This window comes from Cricetulus griseus (assembly GCF_003668045.3).
Source record: "Cricetulus griseus strain 17A/GY chromosome 1 unlocalized genomic scaffold, alternate assembly CriGri-PICRH-1.0 chr1_0, whole genome shotgun sequence".
NCBI classification, from domain to species: Eukaryota; Metazoa; Chordata; class Mammalia; order Rodentia; family Cricetidae; genus Cricetulus; species Cricetulus griseus.
This window is the reverse complement of record NW_023276806.1, coordinates 246,632,664-246,660,266: the sequence shown is the minus strand read 5'-3', so window position 1 is coordinate 246,660,266 and position 27,603 is coordinate 246,632,664. Positions and strand designations below refer to the sequence as shown.

At 39.8% G+C, this 27,603-nt stretch overlaps 2 protein-coding genes across 9 annotated transcripts in view; one reads left to right on the top strand and one right to left on the bottom strand.

Annotated features, from left to right (window-relative positions):
- Nucleotides 1–27,603, bottom strand: part of LOC118237605 (zinc finger protein 431-like) — a 254,081-nt gene that overhangs the window by 62,538 nt on the left and 163,940 nt on the right. The window lies entirely within an intron of this gene.
- LOC100764206 (zinc finger protein 431) lies at nucleotides 608–20,756 on the top strand. 8 transcript variants are annotated; one of them, XM_027388871.2, is made up of 6 exons: nucleotides 609–752; nucleotides 3,602–3,634; nucleotides 10,224–10,434; nucleotides 17,357–17,483; nucleotides 17,681–17,741; nucleotides 18,858–20,756. In XM_027388871.2, exons 4-6 carry the CDS (start codon nucleotides 17,450–17,452, stop codon nucleotides 20,062–20,064), a joined length of 1,302 nt encoding a protein of 433 aa, XP_027244672.1. In that variant the 5' UTR covers nucleotides 609–752; nucleotides 3,602–3,634; nucleotides 10,224–10,434; nucleotides 17,357–17,449; the 3' UTR covers nucleotides 20,065–20,756. The 8 variants fall into 8 exon arrangements, with proteins under 8 accessions (XP_035306672.1, XP_027244668.1, XP_027244672.1 ...); XM_027388868.2 differs by lacking the exon at nucleotides 10,224–10,434 and adding an exon at nucleotides 5,142–5,149; XM_027388870.2 differs by lacking the exon at nucleotides 10,224–10,434 and adding an exon at nucleotides 2,862–3,020 and having other exon boundaries at nucleotides 625–752.

Genomic DNA, 27,603 nt, shown 5'->3' with positions numbered 1-27,603 from the left:
AACTGCAAAGGGATCTTACATCTAAGTGTCGAATGCCAAGTGCAAAAGTTCTAGAAAATGCTTGAGAAACTAGGCCTCTCTGAGTTTGGCATCCTGCCTAGGCCTTGGAAGGTTTGTATAAGGCCCTGATGTATAGAGCAAAAACAGAGCCCCTCTAAAACCTGGAATTTGCTTGGGACATCTGGCTATAATATGTTGCCAGGGCCTTTGGGTAGGGGGTTGCTTCAGATTCTGAGATCCAACTCGTTGCGTACATGGGGCACTGGTTTTCAGTCTCAAGGCCACTGTGGACTTTGTTCATAATGTTCCTGAGACTCCGTGTTCCTCTTGTACATTATTGTCCGATCAGCTTTCCTTTTAAAACTGAACCCGTAGGTTTATATTAACAAGATATTTGCTGTTGTAATTGGCAGAAATCTGCAACCAGTCTGGGATAAGTTTTTGCTTGGTGTGGAAAGCAGGACTGGGAACCACTGTGCTGTGTGCCTTCAGTTCTCCGGGGCCCCACAAGTACGCCTGTCAGTCAGGCCTCGTTAGCCAATCATGGCCTTTAACGGAGCCGCTAGTCAGATGGGCGGGTTCTTCCGAGCACCAGCCTTCTCGGAGCCTTTGCTGAAGAGGACGGAAGTCGTGAGGTGTGCGGAGGAAGGCGGAAGTCGTCTGGTGAGCCGAGGGAGGCGGAAGTCGTCCCGTGTGTGGCGCCCTGCGGTCCGCTGCATTAGTCCGTGGTCGAGTCCGGCAGCCACACCATGGTGAGTGAGGGGCCGCTGTCCCAGACTGGGCGGAGCGGCGGCTGCTCCCACCCCGGGCGGGGTGGGAGCCCGCAGAGTCCGGCGTGCCCTGCCGGGGCCTGCCTGCCTGCCTGGTCCTCCCAGTGGGGCGGGCCGGGCGGCAGCCTCTGCATACCTTCACTCCACGGGCTGAGTTTGCGCAGAGCACTGTGATGGGAACACCTTCCTTGTCAAATGCCAACCCCTGTAGTGCTTGTGCTGTCACCATGGAAGGCAGGCTTACCAAAGTCGGAGAGCCCTGGGCTCTCTAGGATGTTCCTGAAGTTCTGCACTTTTAGCATTTAACATTTAGGGTTAGGACCCGTCTGGAGTTAATTCTGTGGAGCTTGTAAAACGCATCTCCTGTGCATAGTAGCGCTTCACTGCCAAACTGTGATGTAGGAGAGTGGAATTGATGGTAACAGAGTTGGTGGTGTGAGGATTTACCAGTTCTTAGGTATGCTAAGTCACATAAAGTAGAATTTAGTTAAGGGAGGGCTGACTCTCAAATACCTCAAAGATAAGTAGTTTGCAAACCAAGCCTGTTAGAGACTAGTGTGATAAGATGTAAATGTTTATTCCCCAGGGTTAACCAGCCATTAAGCTACATTCCTATAACAAAGGAGACAACCCGATTTACAAGCAGCCTCCCCCCTCACCCCCATCAAAGAACAGGCTCTGACATGCTGAGGGGCCATTACAGAGTCACAATCAACATTCAGTCCTGGTGTGCCTTAAAGGTATATTAATTCTAGAACAGCTGCATCTCCAGCGTTTTTGAAAAGTGGTTTTGAGTCAAGGTCTCCTGTGTTGAATGTGGTGGACTTGAACCCTGTCTGCAGCACCACAGGGCATTGACCTTTTATTCCTATGACTGAAGTTTAAGGTACTGGGCTGCAGGCCTCTCTTTCATAAAGACCTGATGAGGGAGGGTGAGTGACTTTCTGTGTAATTCCCCAGCATGTGTTGATTCCTTCCCTGGGGAGGAAGACTGACAGAATTGCTGGGCATAGAGTTTAGGGAGGGTAGCTTGAACTATTGAGTATTCAGTTTTCAACTAGGGAGCTATCCTATGCAGATATGTGCAATCCTGGTAGACACAGTTAAGTCAGTTTAGAGCTTTGAGACACAGGGCATTGGCTATAAATCTGTGTCACTTACAGCACTCAGCAGCTAACACTTTACATGGGACAAAGTCATACAATGTCTTATTAATGTCATTCTCTCTACCAGGGAAGTGCCTAGTCTGTTGTTTCAAAGTCAGTAGAGCTAAGTCTTCTTCCAGTTATTTTTATCATTTTAAAAAGCCAATTATTGGTATCATTTTTAAAATTTCATTTTCTTTAAATGAATTACTTGTCCAATCTATTTGTTTCCCTTTTCCTGTGTTTCTTTGTCATTAAGAATTTCACTCTATTAAGTGCTATTTATTCATTTATTTATATATCAGTTTAGAGCATTGGTCTTCAACCTGTGGAGTCGAGGTTTCCTTGGGTAGGGGGCGGCGGTCAAACAACCTTATCATGGGGGTCACCCAAGACCATCAGAAAACTCAGATATTTATATTACAATTTATAACAGTAGCAGAAGAATAATTATGAAGTAGCAGTGAAAATAATTTTGTAACTGTGGGGGGTGGCAGTCACCACAACATGAAGAACTGTATTAAAGCTCACAGCATTAAGTTTGGAACAATGTCTCCTGTAGCTCAGGCTTGCCTCACACTATGTAATTTAGAATTGCTTTGAACACCTAATCCTGCCTCTACTGCCCAGTGCTGGGAAGACAGTCCTGCTACTGTTTATGCTGTGCCCTGACTGGTCAGTGAGAAGGAAAAATAGGCCAGTTAATGAGTGTCCTCAAACTTCCCTGGCTTTTATTGGGTACATACAAATTCTGTGGGACCTGTGGAAGAATTGAGTTCACTGACCAACTGTAAAGCAGGTGTAGTCACAGCACAGAGAGGGATGGGCAAGGAGGGTGAAAGCTTTCCTTCTGTGACAGTAGTTGACGTTAGCAGTGAATGAGTAGTGAGGAATTGATTTTAGATGATTGAGAAATGTCCTGACTGGCCATTTCTCTTGTCCACAGATCAGGCAACCATGGCTCTTCATATAGAACTGAAGTTCTTGTGAAACAAAATTACAGTACTCTAGTTCAAGTAAAATAGAAAACCTGGGTAAAATGGTATGGCCCTACCTAACAGGATTGTGTTTTCCAGTTTAAGATGTCCAACCTGAGAGAAATGGCGTGAGTAGTACTTGGTGTGCTCTAATACAAACCCCTAGTCTTTGGAGCACATGACCATAAAGCCCGTTTCAACCTTCCATCATAATTTTTCAGGATTATTACACCATTTCCACCATATCTTTCCTGCCTCCAAGTCCTCCCATAGACCCTCACTGTTTTTTAATTCATGGCTTCTTTTTGCTTTAGCAAGAGTTACTGTTTAAGTGTGACCTATTTTTGGCTGCAGGACTTCCCAGCTATGAAACAAGGGTTGGCTGCACTAGACATTGAATGTGTAATGGAATGTGCACACAAAGGACCCTCTGCCTTGGAAGAGGAACAGGAAGTGCTATGGGAGAATGGGAGATTCTGCTAAACTACAAATTTGCCAGACTAGGGCTCTGTCTTCTGGGGTGGAAGAGCAGAGCAGGGAAGGCCTGTGCTGTCTGAGTCATTTGATCTCTGCTCATCCAGTAGGGGAGCTGCTGCTATCCTGAGGCCCAGATGGGTGGCCCTAGCTCTTGAGGGACTCTGGGAAGGTTTAGCAATCAGGAGCACCCGTGGGAGGTAGCTTACAGGTTCTTTCCATGATTCTCTTCTAGGGAGATGTGAGGAAGACGACAAGCCATGCTGCGGTGAGTGTGGGCCACTGACCCCAGACCAGGAATAGCTGAATTCAATCCCTGGCTAGAATGAGTTGTGAGCCATACTGTGGTTGTGTTGGTCCATGATGGACAGTGGCCCTTGGCCTCTGAGCCTCCCTGAATGTGGATTCCCTGGGGATGGGGATGCTCTGCAGCCCTAGCCATGGGAACCTGTGATGTTTGGAATACCACTGTCCAGTAATACCACAGGTATTACTTTTAATGTGCAGTGGGAAGACAGATTGGAAAACTGAGGGTCTGCCTTCTAGGAGTTCTGAATGTCACATTCCCAATTCAGTTTTGTGTGATAATTTTTACAAATAGCTTAGAAACTGGTAGAAGAGAGATGATGGGGATCATCCTTCAGCAGTACTTACTTGATTGGGGAAATTCAGTTCCAGGGGACAAGAGGAGTTTCTGAGCTGCAGGGGTCTTCAGGTGTGCGTGGGACTGTGTTGGTAGACAGGGCAGATTCCACATCCTGTGCCCTAATCCATGAGCAGGAAGCAGACTTCAAATTATTCTTGTACATTGTTTTGTGTGTGTGGACATCAGTGGGGCGGGGTTTTCCTGAAACCACAAGGGCACAAAAGGCAGGGGCTACAGAGCCCACCTTTCTAAAGAACCCCATTTCCAGAGAGAGCTCCAGAGAATGGGACTGTGTGGAAGAGAGATCAGGAGCTGGAAGATCAGAGATATAACAGTTGGGGCCACTTTGAGTTATTTTTGTGAAGTCTGTGTTTATTTAATTTCTGTACATCTACAATCATAGGTAGTATTGGTCAAGTTCATACTTTTCCTGGCTTAGTCCTTGGGTCTTTTGACGAAAGCTTGACTATCTTTTTGTGCTTTTGTTCTTGGCTTTTTCCCTCCATACCTATTCTTCACAAATATTGTACACATTTTTGATTAATGTAAGTTTTTGGTAAGTACAGAAGTCATACTGTGTTGATATGTTTATGATTTCTTCACAATCCTTTTAAGAATTCTTAGTTTTCCCACATGGAATATAGCTTTAGAATCCGGTTTCCTGTGAAAATTTTTTGGAAATTTTCTTTGGATTATATCAAACATATGCAAGCTGGAGAGATGGCTCAGAGGATAAGAGCACTGGCTGCTCTTCCAGAGGTCCTGAGTTCAATTCCCAGCAACCACATGGTAGCTCACAACCATCTATATTAAACATATGCTTCAAATTGATCATATTGAACATCTTTTTTTTTTAATGTGACATATTAGTGGTAATGTTTACAATAAAAGGGTAAAAGATATTATTCTACATAATTATTCATTTAGCAAACTACAGTGTGTGAATCTGAAACTGATGTGGAATAATATACAAAGCCATAGAAGGAGGGCTGCAGTGTAGAGTTCGGTGACACAGAATACACTGTAATTGTGTCTCTAATCTCCAAGACTTTTATCATGAAGGAATGTTGCATTTTGTCAAAGGCTCTTTCAGTGTCTAATGAGATGATCCTGTGCTTTTTTTTTTCAGTTTATATGGTGGATTACATTTACTGATTTTCATATATTGAACCATCTCTGCATCCTTGGCATGAAGCCTGCTTGATCAGTGTGGATGATCATTTTGATGTGTTCTTGTGTTCTGTTTGCAAGTATTTTATTGAGTGTTTTTGTGTCAATGTTCATGAGGGAAAATGGTCTGTAATTCTTTTTCTTTGTTGTTGAATTGTGTTTTTAGTATGCAGTCTAAGGATGGACCCTGTTTTTGCATCCATTCTGTTAATATGCATCTTTTATTTGGGAATTGAGGCCATTGATATTGAGAGATATCAATAAACAATGATTGTTAATTCCTGCTCTTTTATTGTTGTTGTTGGTGTGTGTGTGTATGTGAGGATTTGTATTTGAGAAGTTGGGTGTAATTCTCATAGGACTGCTTTTGTATGTTACTTGTTCTTTTTCATTTGCAGGTTTTTAATCTTTCTTTGTTCTCTGTGTTCAGTGTTTTGGTTATTTATGCGGCAAGAGTACTTTCTTTTCTGGTTCAATATATTTTGGTGTTTTGTATGCTTCTGGTACCTTCATAGGTACTTCCTTTTGGTTAGGAAAACTTGCTTCTATGATTTTGTTGAAAATATTTTCTGGACCTTTGAGCTGGTACTCTTCTCCAGGCTTGGTCTTTTCATAGTTTCCCAGATTTTCTGGATATATTGTGTATGATATTTGTTAGATTTAACATTTTCTTTTACAGATGTAGCTGTGTCTTCCATTGTATTTTCAGTGTTTGAGATTCTCTCTTCCATCTCTCTTCCATTCTATTTTGTTGCTGAAGCTTGCCTCTGCAGTTCCTCTTTGCAGTCCTAAATTTTTCATTTCCAGAACTCCATCAGTTTGTGTTTTCTTTATTGTTTCTATTTCCGTTTTCAGGTCTTGTATAGTTTTGGTTTCTCTTTCAATTGTATGTTTTCTTGTCTTTATTTAAGGGATTTGTTGGTTTTCTCCAGTTCGTGTTTTCCTGGATTTCCTGAAGGCATCTTTTTCACTTTCTCTTTAAGACCTAAATCACCTTCATATAGTTGGTTTTAAGTTCTTTTTCTTATGCTTCAGCTATGTTGTAATATTCAGGACCTGCTGTGGTAGGATAATTAACAGTGCTCTTTTGGTGACATATTGCCTTAGCTGTTATGATTATGTGTATAAGCTCCAATCTAGGCATCTGGGTTTGGGTTGATTATGGGTCCACATGCTGATTTCTGGGTGGCAGTTTTGTTTCTGGGTTTTTGTTTTCTCTCTGGATTTTTTAGAGAGTGTGTTGGCTGAACCTTGCCTTCTATATAGGCATGCTTGGCTGGTGTGTTCATGGGGGGATGTTTGCTGCTCTTAGAGGGTGGGGGAACGGGAGATCAGGGGGAAAAGATCTTAGAGAGCCACAAGAGGTGTGGAGAGATGGGAGGTGAAGCTGCCTCCAGTGTTCTATTCCTATGCTAGGGGCAACTGAAAATTGCACTTGGGGTACAGTGTGGTAGATCTCCAGACAACCTAACTGGTCTTCTGGAAGCCACAGCATGTGGCTGAGCAGGGACTGCCTGCGTGAGTTGGGACACAGAGATGAAGCAAGTGGGGATGGTCTGAGGGTCTGAGGGTCTCTTGGTTACCAGAGACTAATACTCAGGGTTGCCACTGGCATGGCAACACAGCACCACCTGCCGTTTTTTCCCTCTCCCCTGTTCTGCCTCCCGTAGATCCAACAGGGTGTCCCAACCTGCCCTTCCCGTCCTGCCTCATCTCTGCGTGGCCAGGGAAAGGCAGGTACCCCTGGTATTCTGTTACAGTTCTAGGGGCAACTATGAGAATTGGGTCTGTGGTAACACACAGTGGAGTAGGTCTTTGGGCAGCCTACCTAGTCTTCTGGCAAGCATGGCCTGCTGTTGAGCAGGGAGTGTTTGCCCAAGTTGGGGCCCAGAACAGAGATGAGGCAAGAAGGGTAGAACAGGTAGGGATGGTCTGTTGGATCTATAGGAGGCGTGAACAGGGGAGAAGGAAAGTAGCAGGTGGTGGTGTGTTTTGGGTCTCTTAACTGAGAGTGGTGAATGCCCATGGACAGCCTCCCTCATCTCACAACCAACATCCTAATACTGAGACATCAGATTTGTAGGGTTCATTTACATACTACTTATGTAGGTTTTTGTTGTTGTTAAAACTGTGGAAGTCTTCCAATTTATTGGATAAAAAGTATTATGTGGGCTGGGCAGGTATTCTTGGGGTTGTCCTGAGTTGGTATCTGAGTTCAGATATCAACACCCAAGTTGGGAGGCTATATCCACCTGCTACTCCAAATCCAGGGTGTTTTACAACCTCTTTTCTGGTGTGTCCTCTGTATACACATGGAAGACATTCTTTTTTACACACAGAAACATACGCATAAAAATGGTAATAGACTTGTTTTCAAAAGTGCTTATGACTTATAAAGCAATTAGACCAAAACAAGTTGCTTTAAGTGTATAATATAAATCATACATTGTTTCTTTCAAAATCTGTTATCTTGCATTTGGTTTTTAAACGTTTACATTTCCTCACTCTGGTGCAAACTTACATCTGATCTTCAACCATAGGAAACAAAATAGTTCCTATGTGACCCTAACAGATACTCTGCCTTTATCATAAAGGAGTGAGATACTTTTTTAGTAGTCAAAACTATTTTCTACAATGTTGAAATGTCAGAAAGCTTCAAGTAAATCTTTCTAGTTTTGGTGGGACAGCCCTCCCAAGTGCACAGGGTGGGTGCTGGCCAGTGATCATTTTGATTTTGATTGTGATTAGAATCTTGTATTTCTTGTTTAAGGGACTCTGAAATTTGTAGGTCTGTCTTTGTGCTCCTTTTATTAGTGGTGCCATCTATGTTGTGTGAGTTTATTATGGTCTAGTTACAATGTTGTTTTTCTGGAAAATATTTGCTGGATCTTCACCAATTTAAAAAATTTTTTGTATATATTTGAATTACAAACAAGATTGAATTACATGACGATCCCAGTTCCCGTCTCTCTCCCTTCCTCCTCTACCATCCCCCAACTAAAATCCTACCTGTCATATGTCCTTTCTTCTAATCTACACCTGACTCAAAATTTCTGCTTCCTCATGATTCACCAATTTTTATATTCAGAGATTTTACTATATGATTTTATGAATTCCTTGAGTTTTTGTTGGTTTGGAGCCATCTGTGGAGAAACCGTTTTAGTTTTCTTCTTGGTGCTGAAGGCCCCCCTCCCCCTCATTTCTTGGCTCATCCATCTTTCCCAGGTGTTGTAATTGTCAGGGTTTGAGGTTTTGCTACTTTAAGTTATGATATAGTTGACACATTGGTTTTGAGTTTTTAAAACTTTCTCATATATTATTATCTGTGTCCTAATTAGGTTCAGTTGTCAACATTTCAGAGCCCACAGTTTGAGTGAGCCTCAGTTGACGGCATGGACTCATCACAATGACTGGTTGCTATGTCTGAGAAATTGTGTTGATTGATGATTGATATGGGAAGGCTCCACTGAGGGTGTCAGTATCCTTGTGCAAGTGGGCCTGGGCTGGTTATGAGAACTAGCTGAGCGTGAGACAGTGACCAAGTAAGAGAGAGAGCCAGGAAACAATGTTTGCCATTGGTTTTTGCCTTCATCTTCGAGTTTGTTTTCTATCTTAAGCTCCCACAATGATGGAGTGTGTTTTTGGTTAGAGGATTTAATCATCAAACAGAGAAGCCAAATAGAAAAAAGGATGCTACAGCAAAGTGATTTTTTTTTTCCTGGGCAGAACCTGGGAGCGTTGTCTTTTGGAGGAATGTGGAAGATACCAGGATGTTAGATGGCAAAGCCCTAGAAAGCTGTGTGTAGAGTTTAATTGCTGTTCTTGGAGGACCATATCGGGAGCCAGCAGAGTCCAGCTCTGCTGACTTCCTCCCAGGGTTTGGGTAGATTGCCATGGCGAAAGGACTTAGAAAATTTCCTATCTAAGAGGAACAGAATGTACTCACACATGTGTTGTTCTAGTCATGTTCTTTGTTCTCTCTCAGGCACCCAAAGTCTACAGCTTTTATACACACACATACAATCAGCAATTCTTTCTCAATAGAAAGATTACAAAGCCATTTTATTTTCTCAGGGTCACAAAAGCATTCCTTGGGGGACAGATGAGAATCAAACAAAGCAGTAACTTGTGAGCATTTTTTATGGCTCAGGGAGGCAGGTGCAGTAGTCAAAGGTTCTGACTTACCTCTTAAAGTGAAAGGGGGTCATAAAAAGGAAAATCTGAACCAAGGAAAATGTGAGGAGGAGAAAGGGAATGCGTGCACTATTCCACGTTTTAACAGTGTGGTTAGATATATAAGCTAAAAGTCTATGATTAATAACGGTGACAAAAATGAGGCACAGCAAGCTTGCTAGAGAAGTGGCTGCAAAAGGGAGTAACCATAGCAACCTGTGGAAGGCTGGAGGAAACATATACTGCTGATTCGTATCAGCACATTTGCCAAATGTAAACTGCAATAAAATCCTTTTAAGTCTAAAGATAAGTCTTCTATCCTATGTGGATATGGTATGGCCTGTAATCCACATGCAAAACGTGGAGCCTGACCAGCCACACTGGCCCCTGGTGGTGCTCACTTCTCACGGAGGTTATGTGAGAATGCTTACTTTTTCCAGAGATGTTAAATTGTTTAATAACCTGTTAGTTACATAGATCTTAGGGCTAAAATCTAGTATCGATAAACTGAGGTGAAAATGTATAGGAAGTTTTAATAGCCTTCCTGGCCGGGGTAAGTGCAGTGTTTCCCATAGTGACAGGCAGGGTGATTTCAGGGCACTACTCAGGAAGGCTTTGGTATTTCCCCATAGTGGAACAGTATATCAGCTTGTCTCGTGTCAGCTTTTTCATTGGCTTCCTCACTATTTTATTCTGTTGTGTCTCAAGTTCTGTAGAATGCTATACCAGTCTCTAATGAAGTCAGCACTTTGAATTTCTGTATGAAGCACCAGTCCTGATGTTGTAGCAGTAGCAGTCAATGCAATAATTTCCATAACTGTAGCAAGAAACAGTCCGATTATTCGACAAGTTCTTAATATTCTTTCAGGGAGCCTCTACACTAGGATCATCACAGCTGCCATGGCCTCGACAACTTCACTGGTATCCAAACTGCTGGATTTGCTCTAAGAATGTATAAACTTTCAGAGGTTACATTTCAAGACATGCTAGAATTAGCACAGGTTGAAGAGCATAGTGTTCACAAGTGACACTATAATTATTAGGGTGCCATTGTACAGGCCCCTTCAACAGCAAATAAGGTAATTTTACATGTGCTATAAAGAGCTGACTTTGATTTAATCTAAAAGACAAAGTATACTTATAACTCTTAATGTTTAGCTTCTCTTCCCATGCTTTAAGAGGGTGGGAGGCACTTGGTAATTTCCTCGAGTTAGTCTAAACTGAATTGCCAAATTGCACAGAGTACTTGGCATTTCAGTTCCATGCCATTGAATACATTCATTAACAGTAGAAATAACTTTGGCAGTTCCATTTGAACTATATCTGTGCTATCTTAATTCTGAGTGAGGATGTTTTCCTTGAGGGAAACCATAGGGGTCCATACTATGATGTCTCCATGGGAGGTATTTATTAGTACTTGAGGGTTCTCACTCTTACATTGTTGTCAGTATACCCAGTCAGATTCTTGTTCATAATCTATACCTCCAGAATGGTAGATTTATGAGACTAGCAGCATTAATCTCTTGCCCCCTAAAGCCAGATGCATGAAACATATAAAACTTATCATGACAGTCCTGGACAGTATTAGCTATAGATAATAAACACACTTAAACAGTTATATTTACACATTGAATTTCATTCCCCATACAAATAGGAATTCTTTGTACTCCACAATATAATTTATGATTTCCTTACCCTCCATAGGCTTAGTAGGTCCTTGGTTGTCATAAGGACTAGATAGCCAAGAAGATTCACTAACTGCCACAGGTGTATTCATATCTCCCCAACTTACTCCCGTGTAATTGGAGGAACATAGGTCCAATATGTATAGTTTGCTTCTGTTACTTGTACAGTTACCACAGATAGCATAGCAAGGAACAGGTTTGTAGCATTCGAAGGTTTTATTAAATATATCCATATGTAACTTCTCATCTCTAGCAGAAACAAAAGCATACTCTCAGCCCCATTGTTAACTCTTTCCCTGGTTTCCATTCTGATGTTAAAGCATCCTTATAACACACAGGCTGACTCAATTCAGCAATTTTGTCCACAATCCAGTGCCTTTCAGTAGGTATTGTCTCTGTTTCATTAGCATTTAAAATTTTAAAGTTAATAAAGCACTATGTAATCTATCCCTGGGGGATTTCTCATGTCCCCCTTTTGTTTTAAAAGCTTTTCTTTTAGAGTACTTTTAACAGTTAGAGTTCTTTTAACAGTTGCTTGTTTTGTAGGATTATACAGTATCCAGGTAATGTATTTTATGTGTAACATGCACAAAATTGTTTCATTTTAATGGAAACATAAGCTGGGGCATTATCACTTTTAATTTGTATTGGTATGCCCCTTATAGCCATTGCCTCTAATTAATGTGTAATTATAGAATCAGCTTTTTTTTTTAGAATTTAAAGCAGATGTCCATTGAAATCTAGATTATGTATCAGTGGTATGATGAATAAATTTTAATTTTCCAGATTCTGCTAAATGAAATACGTCTATTTGCCAAATTTCATTTCTTTGTGTACTTTTAGCATTACTTCCTGTAGGTAAAGGAACTTGATTATACAAAGAACAAGCAGGCAGTTTTTTATAATTTCCTTAGCTTGTTGCCAGATAATAGAAAATATTTTTTAAGCCTTTACTATCAGCATAATGTTTCTTATGAAATTCTTCCAACACATTTTCTATCAGTAACTGACCAATTTCTTAATTTCCTTTTGTTAGTGGCCAGGCAATCCAGTGTGAAACCACATATGAGTGATACGTAGTGTATAATTTCTGTCCCAGATTGCTTGTTGCAGTTGCATGAACAGCAAAGTTAATTCTGAGTTATCAGGAGTAAGTTCATCAGTTTCCATATGCAATCCAACCCTTCTGCATATTCAGAATCAATAATTATATTCAGATATTCATTAAAACCTAATAAAACTATTAGAATGGTATATCACTCTGATTTTTGAACTGAAGCATATGGACTTTGAATTACTTTACTTACGTTTCCTGCTTTGTACCCAGACATTCCTAATTGATTTGCATCGATATAAAATGTAAGCCCCACCCCCAAGTGCTTTTGTCAGCATGCAGGGAAGAATCCATTCAGTTTTTTTGTAAATTGAAGTTGTGTCCTTTTTGGATATTTGTTATTAGTATTTCCTAAGCAAGCTCTTTGCCAGTCATCAGACATTACCCACAATTGCATAATTTCAGCATTAGCATAGGCTACTACAATCTCAGCTGGCTTTATTTCTGACAATAGTTGACGTCTTATACTTCATCTATAAGTAATTCAGAAACCTTTTCTATATAGATTTTAAACTTTTTTCTCTGTTTGTGAACTAGGTAAATCCATTCTAAAAATATCCTTTCTTTGTATAATTTGTCCAGTAGGGGAATGGGCAGAAGGTAAAACAACTAAAATACATGCAGTTGTGAGATCTTATCTCTCTACATAGGCATTTTGTAATTCTTGTTCTACTTGGACCAGTTTCTTTCCTGCTTCAGCTATTAATTACCTTAGACTGTTAAAGTCTGAGTCACCTTGCAAAATCTGAAACAAATTACTTAATTCTTGAGTAGTCAGTCCAATGGTAAGCTGCAACTAGTTAATATCACCCAATAATTTTTGAAAATCATTAAGAGTATACAATTGATATATATATATTAATATATATATATATATATCAACATATATATATTTGGCTTTTTTGAGACAGGGTTTCTCTGTGGCTTTGGAGGCTGCCTTGGAACTAGCTCTTGTAGACCAGGCTGGTCTCAAACTCACTGAGATCTGCTTGCCTCTGCCTCCTGAGTACTGGGATTAAAGGCATGCGCCACCGGCGCCCGGCTACAATTGATATTTTTTAATCTGTACCTTTTGTGGCTGGATTCTCTGTTTATTTAATCTTAAATATAATTATCTTAAATAACCAAGAGCATTTCCTCTTAGTATTTTTTTTTTCAGGAGAAATTTGTAATCCCCAAAAGGCTCAAATTTCTTGTACTACATTAAACCTTCTTTCTAAGTTATCTGTATCAGAAGCAGCCAATAAAATATCCATGTAATGGTAAATAATAGATTGAGGAAATTGTTTATGAGCCATTTCCAGTAGTTGATGCACAAAGTTGGATTGATTTCTTAAGGAAGGACCTTCTATTGATATCTTTTTATAGGCTAGACATTATTATAAGTAGGCAGTGTAAAAGCAAAATTTTCTATCTTATTCTTGTAAAGGGATAGTAAACTATCTTGCAAATCAATTACTATAATAGGCTAACCTATAGGTAATAAAGAAGGTAAAAGAATTCTAGACTGTAAGGATCTCATAGGTTGAATTATTTATTTATAGCTCTCAAATCAATTTACATTCTCCATTTTCCAGATTTCTTTTTTATTACAAATACTAGTAGTTTCCTCAAATGTGTTTAGCATCTAACTTTTTAAACTAGTTTTTCAAGTGCCTGTAATTTTTCTTTAGTCAAGGGCTCCTGCTCTACCGATACAGGCTTATTACTTAGACATTTTAAAGGCAGAACAGTTGGGTTACTGCAGTGACCCTTACTCCAAATTTGAATAGCCAATTCCTATTTTGTCCTGCTGTTGGACAACCTCGATAGCCTATGATTTTCCTTGATAATTCTTTCTAATACCTTTCCCAGGAACATATCCCATTTTAAACATTTTATAAGCTGTTTCTTAAATTGTGGGAATACTAATTTGAGTGCCCATTGTTGTAATACATCATTACCCATAAATTCATGGTTATCCCAGCCACACATGACTTTAATATCCCTACTTGTCCTTCACGTCCTAGACATTTAATCCACTCTATGTTTTGTTTCACTTGAGATAATGTTCAAATGCCTGAAAACTAAGTGGAGACTTCTTGTAAAGACCAGTTGGGATTCCAAGATTTTTGAGAAATTATAGATACATCAGCTTCACTGTAGACTAAAATTTTTAATCTCAGTGTCTTTTACTTGTAATTTAGCTTTCGGCTGTCATCATTAATAACAGTTTGCCAAAATATTTTCTTTCCAGTACTTCAAAAACTCATAACCTATATATTGGAGCTGTTTTACCTTTAAAATGTGGGAGTAATAACAATTGAGCAAGTCTGTCATCAGCTTTTGTCTGCATAGCTATTTTTATATGACATGAATAAAAGCAATATCTATAGGATTTTAAGAGGTAACTTTAGGCAATACCCATGGGGGTATTTTTATAAAATCTTAAAAAGAGAATTTATTTTTATAGGTCCCAAGTAACATGTTAATGAAACTCATCAATTATTAAAAGTATGGAACAAGCAATTTACCTGTATTTTATTTAGTGGAAAAATAATTTTTATAGTCTCTTTATCAGTACGAGATTGTTTTTATGAGCCTTTGTCATAGCAGCCATAGTATTGAATAAGTTAACAACCCTCTCTGTTTCAGGTGTTTCATTTTTATATAGAGTTTAACCAAAAATTCCCAGAAAGAAAGTAATAATAAGCAGACAAGAGCATACCCAATAATATAGTTCAAAATCATGGACTTTCCTCTTTTGCTCACTTACTATGAAAATTAAACTCATTTAAACATTAATCAGATGATCAAGAAAAGAGAACATCCTCCATACAGTGAATGTCCAGTACCTCTGGAAATTCAACCAACATTAGCTTAGCACTTTGTGCCCCAACTGCTATTGTCTTTACTAGAAGTTGGGCTTGTTTTAATTTTTTTTCTCCCTTGAAAGAACCATTGATAATGTGTTATTCCCATTATTAGGTAAATAATAATAATAATAATAAAACATTTCTAATGAAGGAACCTTTAATATTGAGTTATTTCCATACTGATGGGAAAACAAAAATGCATTTAAACCAAAATTAAGCAAACAAAGAAAATTCTAAAGTTCTGGGCAGGCTGTGCTAGCTCAGGCTGCAGCCATGGGCCATTCATCATTCTTTGAAATTCAGGTGCAGACACTGTAGTGGCGGGCTCTTGGCTGACAGAGCAGACAGGTAGCATCCAGTCAGAGAGCTCAGAGTTCTGCTGTCTCCAGTTTTCTTTCTTTTATTGGAAAGAACCTTTTTCCTCCCCCCTCCACTGGGAGGAGGCCTTCTTCTTTCCTTTATGTTTTTGTTTATATGGCCTTTTCATTTTTTAGATTTTTGAGTCAACATTTTCCCTTGTACCGGGAAAAATCCCCTTTTCTTGTTTAAAATCTTCCCTTTTCCATCAGAAAATTTTCATTTTATGACTTTTTTTTTTTTTTTTTTTTTTTTTTTTGCTGAGAATGGCCTTTTTCCTTGATTTATTCTTTATCACTGGATCCACTCAATTTTTATCTTTAATATTTGCAGTAATTTTGCAGTTAATGCTTTTTCTGTAACAAGCGTTTTAGCAACTGTCAGTTTGTTGCTCCTGAGATAGGGAATTTAAACTCCTCATGACCCTGTCCAGAGCCTGAAGTTCTTTGAGCATCCATATCCACCCTTTTTTTCAAGCCTTGCAGTGTGGGCACCCGGAAGTAGAGTCCAGTGTTCAGTTTTATATCGGTTTGTGGAAGAAAAAGAATCACTCAAGGATGAGTTTTGGCTTTTGCCATAGGCAGGGGGGCAGCTCCAGGTGAACTGACTTCTTGTTGCTTCTTAAAGGGCTTTTTTTATTGTTATACCATTTACACATTGGAAGTCAATTTCCACATCTTATCTGAAGCTCTTCAAAGCAGACAAATGCCAAAGCAATTTTTAGTCACAGAATCTTTCAGTTTTCCGAGTTCTTCTACAACCAAGTTTTGCATAGGCCTTGATTTATTGCCAGACTTTCTTTGGACCACCAGCTTCCAAATAATGATAAGAAGACTTCTTATTAATTATGACAGCTTGGACTTAGTTTAGACTTGTTCCCAGCTAGCTCTTAAAACTCAAGTTAATCCGTTTCTATTAATCTATGTTTTGCTACGTGGCTTGTTACCTTTCCTCCATACTGTACATCTGACTTATGCATCTTGCTTAGTGAATCTCCACCTCTGTGATTCTGTCCTAGAGTTCCTGTCTCTGCCCAGAAGTCCCGCCTGTCCTCTCCTGCCTAACTGTGGGCTATTCAGCTCTTTATTAAACAAATGAGAAGTTGCCCTGGCAGAGACATGTCTTCACAGCATTGAATCTTTTAGGAAGAACTCAGATAAGATTTACACACTTCAAACAAAAGGTAGCTAACACAAAAGGTGACTATCACAAAAGAGAGACCAGTGCCCAAGGGCTGCCATGATCTGCAGGAACTCTGGCTATATCTATCCATTTCCTAGCAATAGCTCTTTACTACTCAGATATCTCTTCTGCCTTGTTGTTTATTTATGATCAACATTTACATTGCTATGGATTCATCTGTCCATTTCTAAGCATTTAATCATGCATTCCCATTTAATAAGATCTTACTAATGCTGCATTTTAAACTGGGGTACTTCAGGTTTCTAGAAAATGAATACAAAACTGCATAAATCTTCTAGGAACTTCAGTAAAAAAAATCTCTGAGTTCTTTCTTTTTTTGTTTGATTGATTTTTGCAGATGGCAGTCTTAATATGTGCCTTTTGCTGTCCTGAGCTTCTTTGCTTAGACCATGCTGACATTCAGCTTAATGAGATATACCTTCTTCTGCCTCCCTGGTGTTGGGATTAAAGGCATGACCCATTACACCCAGCTTGTCCATCTTTTTTTGTAGTTAGTAATTGTTCATGCAATGTCTCTGGTGTGTACTCACTACTGTTGATTTGTTTGCTTGTCTCTCTTTAAGTCTGTTAGCATTTCTCTTAGAAGGCTGTATCCTATTCAAGGAGTTGAATGTGAACCTTCTATTCAGTTTCCTTCTAAAGTGGCTTGTGATTACAGGCAGAATTCTGTGTTATGGAATAAGTGTGGGAAGCACCAGAATGATAGGAATATATTGTCAAAGACGTATGCATTTACAGTGCTGTTTGTATCACACTTTCTGTTGTACACATGTATGGGGAAATTTAGAGTGCAGTGACCTATGATGATGTGCATGTCAACTTCACTCGGGAAGAGTGGGCTTTGCTGGATACTTCTCAGAAGAATCTCTACAAAGATGTGATGCTGGAGACCTACAGGAACCTCACTGCTGTAGGTAAGATTGTGAATTTTATTTCACTTTTTAAAATGAGGGAGCAACTACTTCTTGGTTATTGATGCTCTTCTGCATTTTGATTGAGAAAGAAGAAGAATGAAGTAAATAAATCAAGTAGAGTTCTAAGTTCACTGAAGATAATAACTTAAATTTTAAGTAATTTCATATATATTACGTTTTCTGGTTCTATATTTTAGGCTACAGTTTGGGAGACCATAATATTGAAGAATATTGTCCAACTTCTAGAAGACATGAAAGGTAATTTTCATGTGCAAATGGATAGAAGTGTGACTCTTAAGAAATTTTAATGTGAACTGGAAGTTTTAAGGTAAAGCAACAGTGTAAATAAGCACAGCCTTACGTGTAGTGATGATTATTAAATTCTCGTAAAGCTATGTACCTCAATGTCAGGGAACCGATTTGTATTTGAAAAACATTCTTATATGAAAGAAGATGAGGAAAAAAAAATGCCTTAGCAAATATCACCTTTTGAATCATTTCCCCATGACAGCTATGCTGTAATGTGCCAGTCCATTTAATTTCATACCACTCAAATATTCCAATGGTATACCTGATGAATAAGTGATAAGTTTATGTCTAAAATCTTCTAATAAGTAAATAGTTCATGATAAAGTTGATGTTACTCATATGCTTGTTGGTACTTTGCAAAGTTTATGAGACTCAAGAAGATTGTTGTGGAGAAACCTTAACCTCTATACCACAGGCCTATGAGGAACCAAAAGACGTATGGTGTGAATGCAATGTGGAAACCTTTTATTGGCTATTCTTCCTTCACTAGGTAGTTCATATGTCACTCAATACAAGCCATGTGAGCATGGAAAGAAGCAACATACCCCTCCGTCTCTCAGAATAGTATGTAGTAGTCCCCACTTTGAGTAGACTTGTTGAATGTGATAGAAGTTTACAATTCATTGTTTTTTCCAACTTCATTAGGAATACACCAACAAACTAACACTGTTGAAAAGCCCTATGAGTATTAGAAATGTAGAAATTCTTCTCTTTGTTGTAGTTTACTATGCAAATGTAGTATGATTCACACTATTGAAAAACTTATGAATGCAGTCAGTGTGATAAAGCTCTGAGTTTTTCCAGTTCTCTTCAAGTGTGTGAAAAAAACATACAGAGGATGTGGTAAATGTGAGCCATGTGGCTCTTACCATCACAGGCATCTTCAGAGATGAGCAGCAACCCTAAATGAAGGGGAATATTGTGAGTGAAAGCTAAGTGATAAAATCTTAAACCTGATTTGTGTTTACAATAAGACCAAATTGTAGAATTAATTTATTCAGGTAAAAAGATTCATGTGTGTGGTGTACTTGTTAAAGCTTTGATATGTGCCAATTATCTTTGCAGGCATGAAAGAAATACTGGAGTGAAACCCGGTGAATATACTCAAAGTGATAAAGCCTTTGCATATGATGGTGGTCTTCAAAGACATGAAAGAATTCCTACTGGAGAGAAACGCAATCAATGTAGTCAGTGTGGTAAAGCCTTTGCACATCACAGTTATCTCCGAATACATAAAAGAACACATACTGGAGAGAAACCCTGCGAGTGTAAGCAATGTGGTAAAGCCTTTGCACATCTCAGTAGTCTCCGAAGACATAAAATAACACATACTGGAGAGAAACCCTACAGATGTAATCAGTGTGATAAAGCCTTTTCACAACCCACTAGTCTCCAAATACATATCAGAACACATACTGGAGAGAAACCGTATGTATGTTATCAATGTGGTAAAGCCTTTTCACAACACAATAGTCTCCGAGTTCATAAAAGAACACACACAGGAGAGAAACCCTACAAATGTAATGAATGTGGTGAAGGCTTTGCACGCCACAGTCACCTTCAAAGGCATGAAAGACTCCATACTGGAGAGAAACCCTATGAATGTCTTCAACATGATGACGCCTATGCACATTTCTATACTCTTCAGCATCATGAAAAAATTCATACTGGAGAAAAACCTTATGAATGCACTCAGTGTGGTAAAACCTTTGCACATAACAGACATCTTCGGATGCATAAAAGAACACATTCTGAAGAGAAAGCCTGCAAATGTAATCAGTGTGGTAAAGCCTTTGCACATAAGAGTTATCTCCGAATGCATAAAAGAATACATTCTGGAGAGAAACCTTATGAATGCAGTGAATGTGGTAAAACCTTTGCATATCATAGTTATCTCCGAATACATAAAAGAACGCATACTGGAGAGAAACCCTACGAATGTAATCAATGTGGTAAAGCCTTTGCACGTCACACTAGTCTCCAAATACATAAAAAAACACATACTGGGGAGAAACCATATGCATGTAATCAGTGTGATAAAACCTTTGCACATCACAATTATCTCCGAATACATGAAAGAACACATACTGGAGAGAAACCCTATGAATGTACTCAATGTGGTAAAACCTTTGCACATCACAGTAGCCTTCAAATACATAAAAGAACACATGCGACAGGAAACCCTGTGAATACAAGCACTGTGGTTAAACCTTTGCATGTAACAGTAGTCTTCGAAGTCTTGAGACAAAATCATACTGGAGAGAATCCCTAAACAAGTAGTCAGTAAAGTGGTAAAGTCTTTGCACTTCATGGTAGTTTTCATAAAAGAGAAAAAGCTTTAGCTTGTAATCAATCTGTGGACAAAAGCCCTATGAATTTAAACAATAAGATAACCCTTTTAGATTTCACACTTCAATAAGATGAAATAGCTCATGTAGGTGTAAAACCTGGGTGTGATTGTTCTGCACCCTTCAAGTCTTCCACTCTTGCCTTTTTTTGGCAATTACATGTAGCTGTCAGTGACAGCACTCTGCAGGCTCCCACTTGGTGGTCTCCACATGAGCATTAGCTCTTCTGTCCCCACCTGGTCATCCCTGTAACCTGCCTGTCTGGTAGGAATAAGGATATTCTAAAGAGACATTTATATCTCTCCCATTGGCTGGTGAAATAGTACACCCCATGAAATTCTGATTTCCCGGGAATCTCATTCTGGGCAAAGACTGAGTCCTTCAGAAGAAAACTTCTCTGCTGAAGAAACATTTACTCCTTATCTGAATACCCTGTTCCAGAGAAAGCTGAGAATTGGGAGGGATTTGGGCATGAGAAAAATTTATTTTATGGCTTTATGAGCTTTCTCAGTTGTGCATATCTCTTGCCTTCTAACTAAGGATGGATTGATTACCTTATATCTTCATAACTGTTCCAAATTAGTCATACTGAATAAATATCATGTTTTAATTTTAATTAGTTTTCTTTTTTCTTGTTTATTTTATTTTATTTTTATATTGACAGATAGCCTCAATGTGATTCCCTGTCTGCCCTGGAACTTGCTCTATAGACTAGGCTGTCCTAGGATATCAGAGAGACCTGCCTACATTGCCTCCAGAGCGACTGCGTTATAGATGGGCACATCACAACTTGATAACTTAGTTCTTTTAATTGGCTTAATAAGGATGAGTGGCTGAGCCTAGATGGCTAGGGTAGCCAGGACACAGGTCCTAACTCCAGTAACAGAAGAAGGCTCCCATCAAACACAGCCTTCCTACCTTAAAGTCCATTGTCTTCCAACTCTGAGCAGTATTGTTTGTCTTTATCATTGAGTCTGTTACAATTCATCAAGGGACTGGGGCAGAATTCTGTCCTTATTCTACAGATGGTGAAACCCAGGCTCACAGATGTTAAGTGCTTTCTGAATATACTTAAGTGTAACTGCTCATCTTACTCATCCTGTCATTCTAATGACTCACTAAATGAAGTTGAAGTTACCTAAGTAGGCATGGGTGGCACAGTCCTGTAACCATGGTACATAGAAAGTGGAGGTAGGAAGCCAGGCAGTGGCGGCGCACGCCTTTAATCCCAGCATTTAGGAGGCAGAGGCAGGCGGATCTCTGTGAATTCGTGTCCAGCTTGGGTGGTGGTGCATACCTTTAATTCCAGGATTTGGGAGGCAGAGTCAGGCCTGGGTTACAAAGTGAGTTCCAGGATAGCCACGACTATTGCACAGAGAAACACTGTCTTGAAAAAAAAAAAAAAACTGGAAGAAAGGAAGAAGGAGAGAAAGAAAGGAAAGGAAGAAAAAGAGGAGGTGGGAATTTCAGGATTTCAAAGTCATTTAAGTTGAAAATAGTCAATGGCGCATGGTGGGAAGTCCAAAGAACTAAGGGAGACCAAGATTGGCTCTGGCTAGTATCCATAGTCTTCCCTGCAGCTCCTTCAGGGCCATGACACAAGCAAGTGTTAACTGAGGTATATACAACGCAGATTTCCTAATTTTGAAAATGTTTCCTGTCCAAGGCAGCCTAGGTCACTTCATGGTCAGACTCCTGTTTCTCATTAAACACTGGAATTTTTCTCCAAGTGAGAATTAACCTGAGGCAGGGATGAGCTCCCTAATTGCATATCCAAAGCAATATGTTGAGCCCTGAAACCATTTATACACAACCAACAGAAATGGACTCAGAAGTTTTTATTCATGTATTAAGTTGTACAAACTTAGTCACACTGCTTAACAAGGATGAAATTGGAAGGGAAGAATTTGGGAAGGGATGGAGAGAGAACAAGGAAGGAGGAAAATGATGTAATATATTTTAAAGTGTATAAGAATACGTTTTTAATTAAAAAAAAAAGGTGGCTAGAGAGACAGCCTATCAGTTAGAGCCATGGGTGTTGTTATGAAGGCCACAGGTTCCATTCCCAGAAACCACCTGGTTGCTAACAATCTCCGGTAACCCCAGTCCTAAGTGATCTCATTCCTTCTTCTGGCCTCTGCAGGTACTGTGCATAAACACTTGTCGACAAACACATGTATACAAAACACAAAAACAAAGCTTAAAAAAGGAGTTCCTTACAGAGATGTCACAGCTCAGAGACAGAGCAGGCAGAGCTAGTTAAAATGAACTTCTGTTACTGCATGAAAGCACCTGGGGCCTTTTGCTGAGCATAAGAGGAATGCAAAAATCTATTCTAGTCTGGCTCTTCTTAGCATTAGCCAGAAGCTCAGTGTTGTTAAAGATATTTTTGTTTATTAATCTTTTTAGAGTGGACTGATTTCTACCTGAGGAGGCATGTTAATTCTGGAACAAGTAACTACTTCCAGTGCTTTAGAAAAACGTTTCTGAGACCTGCTCTCTGAGGCAGCCTCAATCCCCTCTGTTACTCTCCAGGGCCATGACCTTACTGTCCTCTTGATTAAAGCAACTAAATTATTAAAGAGCTGTAACACCACTGAGTTTTAAAATTACTCATTTGAGTCATGTAGTAAACTGTCCATTGCAGCACCTGGAAAATATTTTTATGAGGGTCATGGTTTTTGCCTTCAGAGCAGAATAGGAGGAATTGTTTATTGTATACCCCACAGTGGGAAACAGGGTAAGTAATCAGTTGATGGCGTCACCGTTATGAAAAAGGACCTGATTGTGGCAAGGGGGGGGGGGAGTGATTTTGAAATTTACCAGCATGTATTTATTCATGTCTTGTGAATGAAGCCAGGCCAGATTGGTGGGTGTACAATTTGGGAAGGCTTGCTTTATCTAATAAATACTGAATTTCCTGCTATGGGGCTTTGGTTTGCAGATATATGTAGTCCACATTGGCATGGTTAAGTCAGCTCAGTTGGTTTAGTAAAAGGCCATTTGCTGGAGCTGTGTGTGCCAAGGTACAAATCATAACAGCTGACATTACACACAGGGGCAAGGTGAAACAGTATCTTAATGCCATTCCTCCCACCAGAGAATGGCCTGTTCTTTTTCAAAGTCAGTAGAGCTATGTGTATTTTCAATTATATTTTTAAGGCAATTATTGTCTTCACTTGTAAAGTTTGGTTTTATTTATATGCATCACTGCTCTAATCTTTTACATGTTTTATTCTCAAACGTTTCCTAATTAATTTCCATTTTCTCAGGTGCTATTGATTATATGTTTAGAGCAGTTTCTGCCATAGCACAGGCTTGTCTCTCACTGTGCAATTGATAATTGATTCGAACATTTAATTCTGCCTCTGCTGCCCAGGGATGGGAATAGTCATGCCACTCCTTGTTTGGGCCTTGACTGGTCTTTGAGAAGGAAAAATAGACTAATGAATGAGTGTCCTCCAACCTCTCTGTTTTTTACTGGGAACTTACAAACGAAGAGAGACCTGTGGAAGAGTTCACTGACCAGCTGTAAAGCAGGTGTAGTGCACAGAAAGGGATGTGCAAGGAGGAGGGTGAAAGCTTTCCTGCTGTGACAGTAGGATCTTAGCTATGAGTACTGGGTAATCAATGCTAGAGTGTCCTAACTGGCCACCAGGAAATCAAGAATGTGGGTAGAGAATTGAACTTATCATGAAACCAAGTTACTGTGATTACTTTGGTTCAACAATAGAAGATCTGGGTAAAATGTGTGGCCCTGCCTAACAGGATTTTTTCAGTTTGATGTGCAGCCTGAGGGAAAAGCTTAGTCCTTGGTGTGCTCTCACTCAAATCCCTAGTCTGGAACACATGGTCATCATTTCCACTGTCTGTTTGAATTGTGGGGCATTTTGATTGCACTCTGTCAACTCTGGAGACTTCCAGTAAAGTTAACCCTTGAATCATATGTTGGAGCCAGCAACTAGCTTACTGGAATCAGCCAGAGAGAAGCCAGAAATTTGGACGGAGAGGATGCACAGGGAGGACAGGGTGAGGAATGGAATTTTAACTTCCTCCTGGTTCTGGGACAAGGAAAGAGATGTGCCTCTTGCAGGGTCTCTGACCAAAAAGAAATATCAGCTAGTTCCTACTCAAGGTCTCTGAGCTACAGTTTTTTTTTACCCCAGCCTTTGAATCCTGAGTTTTATTAGTAAATAGAATTATAAAGTCTTAATTTAAAGTTTATATGGCGGCTGCAACAGGGTCCAGAGGAAAGTCCCAGATTTTCCACTAGGCCATGGGTATGCTGGCCAGTGCTTATTATTATGGGGCTTTCTGGGAATAATTAAAATAAACTCTTGATAATGTGAAACACCTGAAACAGAGAGGGTTGTTAACTTATTCAATACTATGGCTGCTATGACAATGGACATAAAAACAATCTCGTACTGATAAAGAGACTATAAAAATTATTTTTCCACTAAATAAAGGACTCTAGAATTGCTTGTTCCATACTGGAAATAATTGATGAGGCTTCATTAACTCTGTTACTGGTACCTATAAAAATAAATTCTTGGGAAGTCCTTTTATAAAAATGAATAATGGGTATTGCTGAAAGTTACCTCCAAAATCCTATAGATATTAAAACCTTTGCTGTCATATAAAAATTTCTATGCAGACAAAAGCTGATCCTAGCACATGTCAATTAATATTACTCCCAATTTTTAAAGGTAAAACAGCTCCAATATATAGGTTATGAGTTGTTGAAGTATGGAAAGAAATACAAGTGGCAAACTGTTATTTTTGATGACAGCCGAAAGCTGAAATTACAAGCAAAAGACACTGAGATTATTTGGGATAGTCTACAGTGAAGCAATGTATCTATAACTTCTCAAATATCTTGGAATCAGAAACTGGTATTTACAAGAAGTCTCCACTATAGTTTTCAGGCATTTGAACATATCTCAAGTGAAACAAACATAGAGTGGATTAAATGTCTAGGACGTGAAGGACAAGTAGGGATTATAAAGTCATGTGTGGCTTTATAACATGAATTTATGGGTAATGATGTATTAAAACAATATTCACTCAGAAGGGGTATAAAGAGGGAATCGTAAGTAAAGTTTTATAAACTGATGTCTCTTGCTTTTGGGATATTTGCTGCTAATCTTGGGAGCAACAGGGATCTTTTTCTCTTAACAGGCCTCATTACTAGGAGCACCACACCCTAAACTGCCTATTCAAATTCTACCTCCAGTTGCTTATTCCACCTCCCTTTGAAGAGAGTAACCCTAATAGCCATGATGGAATTGGGGCAATGACTAATCTATCTCCTTGCAGCTGAATTTGGGGTATAAGGTACTATATAATAATCATTCCAGAGGAAAAAGATATCTCCAAATTCTTTGTAGACAGAAAAGGAATTCCTTTCCTGGTTTCTGGAAAGGATCAAAAAGCCCAAGGACCACAAGGCATTCTTTTATTTTAAATTATATTTTATTGACTTATTTTACACACCAACCACAGTTTCCCTTCCTTTCTCTCCTCCCATTTCATCCTGATCCCTCCCTTCTTTTCCCCATCTCACCCTCCTCTGTCTCCACCAGGGGGTAAGACCTCCCACCGGAGTCAACAAAGTGTGGCATATCAAGTTGAGACAAGACTAAGCTCCTCTTTGTATTAAGGCTGGGTAGGACATCCTACCATAGGGAATAGGTTCCAAAGAGCCGACAGGTCCTGGTCCCACTGCTAGGAGCACCACAAAAGACCAAGCTATACAACTGTCAACCATGTGCAGAGGGCCTAGGTTGGTCCCATGCAGGTTCCCAAGCTGTTGGTCCAGAGTCTGCGAGCCCCCACAAGCTCAGGTCAGCTGTCTCTTGGTCTCCCTGGTATGATCTTCACTCCCCTTGCTCATATAATCCCTTGTCTCTATCTTCAACTGGACTCCTGGAGATCAGCCCAGGGTTTGGCTATGGATCTCTGTATCTGCCCCATCAGTTACTGGATGAAGACTTTGTGGTGACAATTAGGGTAGTCACCAATCTGTTTATAGGGGAAGGCCAGCTCAGGAACCCTCTCCAGTATTGTTGGAGTCTTAGCTGGGATCAATCTTGTGGGTTCCTGGGAGTTTCCCTGGCACCAGGCTTCTCCCTAACTCTCTATCAAGATTTCTCTTTCCAGGGACTGGAGAGATGGCTCAGAGGTTAAGAGCACTGATGTTCTTCCTGAGGACCTGGGTTCAATTCCCAAGAACCACATGGTGGCTCACAGCCATCTATAATGAGATCTGGTGCCCTCTTCTGGCACTCAGGCAATGTGCAGGCAGAACACTGTATACATAATAACTTAAATCTTTTTAAAAAGATATCTCTTTCATTACTCTTCCCCTCCATCCCACCCCTACCTCGACCATTCTGATCCCTCATGCTCCCAACCCCACCCCTCCCCTTCCTCCCTCACACCCAGTTTACCCAGGACATCTCATCTAGTTCCTCTCCCCAGGGAGATCCATGAGTTCCTCTTAGGGTCTTCCTTGTTACCTAGGTTATCTGGGGCTGAGGATTGTAGCCTGGTTATCCTTTGATTTACATCTAATTCCCACTTATGAGGGAGTACACACCATGTTTGTCTTTCTGGGTATGGGTTACCCCACTCAGGATGATTTTTTTCTAGTTCCATCCATTTGCCTGCAAATTTGATAGTGTCATTATTGTTTCTGTTGAATAATACTCCATTGTGTAGATGCACTACATAGTCTTTATCCATTTTTCAGTTGAGGGGCATCTAAGTTGTTTCCAGGTTCTGGCTACCATGAATAATGCTGCTATGAACATAGTTGAGCAAGTGTCCATGTGGTATGACTGAGCACCTTTGGTTATATGCCCAAGAGTGATATTGATGGGTCTTAAGGTAGAGTGATTCCCAATTTTCTGAAAAACCTTCATACTGATTTCCAAAGTGGCTGTTCAAGTTTACATTCCCACCAGCAGTGGGGGAGTGTTCCCCTTACTCTACATCCTCTTCAACATAGGCTGTCATTAGTGTTTTGATCTTAGCCATTCTGATAGGAGTTGCATTTCCCTGATAGCTAAGGATGTTGAACAATTCTTTAAGTGTATCTTGGACATTTAAGATTCTTCTGGTGAGAATTCTTTGTTTAGCTTTGTACCCCATTTTTCTTTTTTTATTAGTTTATTTTTTACATTCCAATTCCAGTTCCCCCTCCCTCCTTACCTCCCACTCCATCCACTCCCGCCTCTTCCCATCTGCTCCATGGGGAGGGTAAGGCCTACCATTGGAAATCTACTAATTCTGTCCCATTATCTAGTTAAGGCAGGACCAGGGCACCTCTCCACCCCCACACCTCTGTATCTAGGCTGGGCATGGTATCTCTCCATATAGAATGGGCTTCACTATGTCAATTTGTACAGTAGTGTTAGGTCTTGGACCCACTGCCAGTGGTCTCATATATTGTCCCAGTC